General features: G+C 45.0%; 1 protein-coding gene across 1 annotated transcript; it reads left to right on the top strand.

Moving 5' to 3' along the window:
* The first annotated feature begins 326 nt into the window (after positions 1–326).
* Positions 327–3819, top strand: LOC104385019 (cystatin-B-like). The gene is made up of 3 exons (XM_009993413.1): positions 327–332; positions 2822–2923; positions 3691–3819. Exons 1-3 carry the CDS (start codon positions 327–329, stop codon positions 3817–3819), a joined length of 237 nt encoding a protein of 78 aa, XP_009991715.1.
* The last annotated feature ends 2341 nt before the right edge of the window (positions 3820–6160 follow it).

The raw sequence follows: 6160 nt of genomic DNA, 5'->3' as shown, positions 1-6160 counted from the left end.
GGCCCCCCAGCCGGCGCGGAGTCCCCGGGGAGAGCCGGGGCGGTCCCGGCCCCTCCCGGCTGTGCGGGGTTGGTGTCCCACCGGGGTCCGCGCCCTGAGGGGCCTGTGCTCTTGGGAAAGGAGCTCAGGAAGCTCTTGAGCAGTCTGTCTTGTAGCCGCTTTGTTGTTGTTGTTGTTACGGGAATCGGTGAGAAGATTTTCCTGCTGTTCCCCGCAGCAGAACTCGGCTTTGCCCACTGCCCGTGCCAAACCCTGACCCTGCTTACTATAACTTAAATTGCTGCCCATGTTAATGGAGAACATGCTTGTGGCCTAAAAATGCCAATATGCTGGTAAGTTCTTCCTTCCAAGCACGCAGGCTTGTTTCAGTCACGGTGGCTCAAGTTCCTGCTGCTCTTCGGGTCTGTCAGCCGTGGGGTGTGAAGCCAGTGGGGAAAGAGGAAGGGCAAGCTCCATCTTCTTAGGCTCTTTGTCATTGTCTGGGTTAATTCCCCAGGCTGCCTCGGTTTCTAAACACATACAAAGCACCCAGCAGCACAGCAGCCATTGAAATTCAAGCTGAGCTTGTAGAATCTGATGATTTTGCATTAAAAAAAAAAAAAAAAAAAAGCAGAAGTGCTTTGCCTGAGCACTAACCTGAGTTGGCAGCAATGAGTCAATTTCTGAGAACTGCTTAGAGAACCAGTTGCTGTTTTGACTTGAAAAGGCCTGGGTTTCCTGTTAAAGATAATGTGTATGCAGTTAACATGACACATGGACTGAAAACTAGATTTGTTTAAAATAGTGAATTTCTGTTCTGTGGCAGGCTGCACTGGTTCAGATCTAAGGTGAAGATTAAAAAGACAACCCATCTGGATTTAGATGTGAATTAAATTAACCACAAATCTGGCATTTTAATTAAAATCACCTAAGTATTTAAAAGCTTGTCCAGCTTGTTTTGACTGCCAGCTGAAGTTACTTTATTTGAAATGTAAGAAACATACATGGGAAAACCCAAAACTGAAATTTGCCCCTGCAGTCTTATCCACATTACAGACTGTGAAGGAAACATTGGTTTTCTTAAACAAGGGTAGACTTCTAAAATTCCTTTGTTTGCTTAAAATCAGATCTTTGTGGAGATACGTTAGAGCCTGCCAGTTCGGTTGCCATCAAATATGTTTTCTGTTCCTGCTTTTCCAGTTCTTGCTACCATTGTCTTATTTCATAAGAATTGCAGCCCTGGTGAGTGCTGCTGCTCGCCCAGACCAGGTGCAGCGTGAGGCAGAGCAGGACAGCTTCCCTCTCACAGTGCCTGCCTTAGGAGACCCTCGCTCTCTCCACAGCAAGAGTTTCCACCCTGGCCTGTTCAGCCCTTGGCTTCTCGCTGGTGCCTGTGGCAGAGGTTACTCAGGGGGATTTTGAACCTTCTGCTTTTCAGTAACTGCTCTGGGAGCAAGTGAACTGGCCGTGCAAAACAGCACAGAGGCTTCAGAGCGTGATTATTTTCTGCCCTGCGATAGAATCACAGACTGTTTGGGTGGGAAGGGACTTCACCTCCTGCTGAGCACAGGGTCAGCAGCCTCGGGCTGCTCAGGGCTTTGTCCAGTCAGGTCTTGAAAACCTCTGAGGATGGAAATCACTCGGTGTCACTGGGCAGCCTGCTGTATTGCCAGAGTGTCCTCAGGGGAGAAGATTTTCCTTATATCCAGTCTCCAATTTTGATTAATGACCACTGCATCTCATTCTGCTGCCCCTCATTCTTACCCCTCAGTAAAGAGACTGGCTTCTTGTAGGCACTGGAAAGCTTTCTTCAAAGCCTGCTCTTCTACAGGCTGAGCAAGGCAATTTTCTTCCCCTCCTCACAGGATGAGTGCTCCAGCCTTCAGATCTCATGGTGGCCAGCTCTCCACTGAGCTCACTACAGTTTAGTGACATCTTTCTTGTACTGAGGGCCCCAAACTGGACACACTATTCCAAATGTTCTCTAACAAGTGCCAAGCAAAGGGCAGTACTTGCTTGCCTCTTCCTTCTGCTAGGCTCCTAAAGCAGCCCAGTATGCTGTTACCTACCAGGGCGCAGTGCTGGCTCCTCTGGAGTGCAGTCCCCCAGGGACCCCCAAATCTAAACTGAGATGATAAGCTAACAGGGTGGGCTGACAGCAGGTCTTTCAGAGAGTATTTCTCTCAGGTCTCTCCCTCTCCACACTGACTCAGAGTGCCCGTTTGTCACATGCTGTGGTGAGTCATTGCCAGGGTAACACCCAGAAAAGCTCGAAGCTGCAGATGACTCTGAGCTGTCCAGTATTCACAGAGCCCGTGTCCAGCTTTCTGGTGGAAATACAACGTGCTAAGCCATGGAGATTTTGAGACCTAAGAAACCAACCTTGCACAGTGCCTAGGATTGTGGGATGGGACAGGATAGAGTCAGTGGGATGCTTATGACTGCCCTCTTCCCTGCTTCTTGACATTAGTAATAGCAGCTCTAGTGATGGAAACTGAAACCAGTTGCTCCATCCTCTGGGTGAGGAGAAGAGGAGGAGGGGGGACTGAACCACTGCACTCTTGGGGGCTGTGACTGCAAAGTTGTCAGGTCCACTGTCAGATTTCCCTAGGGCAAAAAAAAAATATGTACAAAAAATATCCAAACATCATTATCTTAATTTTTATGTACTGTTCACAGTACGGAAGTGTAAAACCTGGAAGAAGCATAAAGGTATGAACTCTGTGTTTGGGAATTCAGCAGCAGCAACCTGAAGGGTGCTGAGGCACCCTGACAGCATGGGCCTGAGATCCAAAATACTTGAATCTTGCATTAATCTTAAAAAACTTATTGTTTCCTTAAGGTAAAAAGTCAGCTAGAAGAAAAAGAAGGGAAAACCTTTGATGTCTTTACTGCAGTGGAGTATAAAACTCAGCTGGTTGCTGGAATAAACTACTTCATCAAGGTAGAGAACACTGAGAAATCTATTTTAATTTTTAAATTAATATGTATAATATTTGGGATGGTGGGATGTTTGTTTTATTTCCTTTACTTACCTGGAGAGGGATGTTTATGATTTGGCCTTAACAAGAAAAAAATCTGTACTTTAAAATAACCCAACCTAATCCACCCTCCACACACACACCTCCCAGCCCATCTCCCTGCCTGCATTACATGGAGGTAACTTCTCTAGTTTCATAGTGATTTTTACTTGTCCGTTCGTTTGGGAAACTCGTTTTTGGGGGATAACTGCACATCCATGATGCTGAGCACTGACTTTGCATTCATTGATGTGTAAAGATAGAGTGAAGCATCAAACCTGTGCTTCCTCTGCCTCTAGTGATGCCACACACAAAGCCAAGCAGCTGTGATCAAAGCATTGAAGTGCTGCTTGTGCCAGGTAAGATTAGAGCATTTTGCATGTATTTAATGTATCAATCACTTCCTGGTAACTCTAGTTCCCCACCTGGACATTCCCTATCTCTGGCAAAGGGAAGATTAACAAGCATAGAAGGATTTAGTGGCATTTCCACAAAGTCATGACTCCCAGTCTGGTTTAAAAAAAATTACACCACCTTCTGAGATGATGTTTTTTTCTTACCACCTCTCTGCTTCTCCATACTTAAAACGCTAGTGTACACTATCCCTGTGGTTGAAGGGGTGTTACTTTGTTGGACTGTTACTGTGTGGGACTGTTAATTTGTGGAACTGACTGGTTTTTCTTCTTTGCAGGTCCATGTTGGCAATGACGAGTTCATTCACCTGCGGGTGTTCAAAAGCCTTCCTCAAGAGAACAAGCCACTGAGTCTCCACAGTTACCAGAGCAGCAAGGCTAAGCATGATGAACTGGCTTATTTCTAGCAAGCTGATCCTGTGCATTTTCCTACTTGTTTCTTATGTGCATTTTCTATAGGCTGCAAAACTTTGATTCCTGTGCCAACAAAGGAGAAAAGAAAGTGTCTTTTCTTTTAAGCATAATGTTGGAAAAAATCAGTTTATGCCATTCCCTTCCTGTGCAATATCTACATTTGAGAGTTGCACGGCTCTTCTGTCACCTACACTAATGCAAACCCAAGCAGCTGCACTGGCTTCAGTGCAGCTTAACTGGAATGCTGTGGCTCTGTCCAGTTCGTGGACTTCCTTGGTCTGGAAATGGGAAGGGGAGTGACACTCATGTAGTTTACAGCAAACAGCAAGAGGAAAACCAGAATCTTTTCTGTACTGTTTTGCAGCTGTGAATATATCTGTAGATTCAAATTGTAAGATGTATTTTGTTGGCAAAGACCTGAAGAGAGATATGAGTTGAAGCAATTTTGAAAGCAAGAGAAAAGTAAGATTATAGTCCTCTGAAACAAGCATTTCCCTTGGTAATGGTGTTGCATTCTCTTGCAGCAGTAGGTTATAATGTCCAGTAGAGGGTGTATCACAGAGTCAGAATCACAGAATCCTAGGGGTTGGAAGGGACCTCGAAAGATCATCTAGTCCAACCCCCCTGCCAGAGAAAAAACCCCAATTTACTTATTTTCTCAGTCCTAAGGAAAAGTCCTGGAAAGGAACTTAAGCTGAACAAGCATTTCTGCATTAATAACAATAAATATTTCTTTTAAATTGAGATGGCCTATTTGACTAGTGTTTCACTGTTCTCTTTACTCTTTTTCAATATTGACTATATCTTCCTCAGAGTTTTTTTCCATGTCTGATTTTCATATTCCAGGTAACCTTATGTTTATCCTATATTTTAATTAGAAAGACTTTATTTTAATCTGGTGAAGGACAAGAAAGGCAATAAGAAAAGCCAGTATATTAGCAACAAACACTAAGGAAAATCTGGGCTCTCAGTGCTCAGTGGAGCAGGGGACCTGCTGACAGAAGGCATGGAAAATGCTGAGACATTCAGTGCTGTCTTTTTCTCTGTGTGTATTGGTCAGACTTGCCTTCAGGAATTCCAGGTCCCTAAGATGTGTGTGAAAGTCTGGAGAAAAGAAGAATTACAATGGCAGAGCTGGATCAGGCTAGGGGAAAATTTAAACAAAGTGGACTTAGTGCTGTGGCACTTGAGGGGATGCACCCATGGATGCTTTGGGAGCTGAGGTGGCCAGTCTTTTTGCCAGGCCACACTCAATACCCTTTGAAAGGTCATGAAAGGAGAAATTGTGCTTCATCAGTATGGTTGGAAGCCTGCTATGGTGAGGTAAGTATCAGGAGAGGAGCTGTGGCTATTTACCCTGACTTCAGTAATGCTTTTGAAACTGTCTGCCATAACATCCTCATAGACAAACTGATTAAGTATGTACTAGAGAATTGGACTGCAAACTGGCTGAACTGCTGTGCTCAAAAAGGCAGATGCCCCTGGGAGACAAGGGGAAGAGGGGGGGTCTGGAAAGAGCCAGGCTCTGCTCAGGAGTGCTCAGTGCAGGGACAGAGCAAGAGGCCATAGCCACAAACTGAAATATGTAAATTCCATGTAAATAAAGGGGGGAAAAACCCCAGCAGTGGAGCAGGTTGCCCAGAGAGGCTGAGGAGGTTCCACTGATGGATAGCACCAAAAGCCTGACTGCACACAGTCCTTTGCCACCTGTTTTAGTTGAGCTTGCTTTGTGCAGAGGGGCTGAACTCAATCACCTCCAGTAAACTCTTTCAACTGTATCCAGACTGTATTTATTTGTGTGTTTGTGTATTACTGTGTATAACAGGTCAGAAAATGCTGTAGCCAAGCTTGGAAAGTCCAGGGAGGACTTCAGTTGTTTTGCTTGTGATCAGCCCTGTGAGTCCTCACACACTCCTCTAATATGGAGTAAAAGGAGAGAGTGAAGTCTGGCTTATTATGGCACCTCTTGTTTTGCTAAGATAGTGTAGTTTTGGAGAAACAGGGTCTTTTTAGGTGCCAGTAATTTCCCACTCTGAAGTGTTCTCACAGTTCAAAATGCTGAGCATTACCTCCAGCTGTTACACTGTGAGAGGAAGTTAGTGGTGACAGCATGAAACTTGATTCATCTCAAAGATTTGTAACTTGTGACTCCAGGAGAGGACTCTTGTGAAAACAATTAGATGTACAAGGGAAGACAATTTCTAGTCACGAGGGGCCACATCTTCACACTTTGAGGAATTAAAGCAGCTGCTCCAGGATACTGTCATGCAGAGAAAGGCACAGCTGCCACATTTTTCTAAGGCACTGGATGCCTGTGGCAACTACATGCCCATC

This window comes from Chaetura pelagica, unplaced genomic scaffold, assembly GCF_000747805.2.
Source record: "Chaetura pelagica isolate M959 unplaced genomic scaffold, ChaPel_1.0 scaffold101, whole genome shotgun sequence".
In the NCBI taxonomy this organism is placed as follows: Eukaryota; Metazoa; Chordata; class Aves; order Apodiformes; family Apodidae; genus Chaetura; species Chaetura pelagica.
This window is presented reverse-complemented; position numbering and strand designations above follow the sequence as displayed.

Bases quoted from the DNA above. Each gene is read 5' to 3' on its own strand.
- LOC104385019 (XM_009993413.1), top strand. The intron at 2,924-3,690 runs GTAGAGAACACT...TCTTCTTTGCAG, and splicing joins GAATAAACTACTTCATCAAG to GTCCATGTTGGCAATGACGA.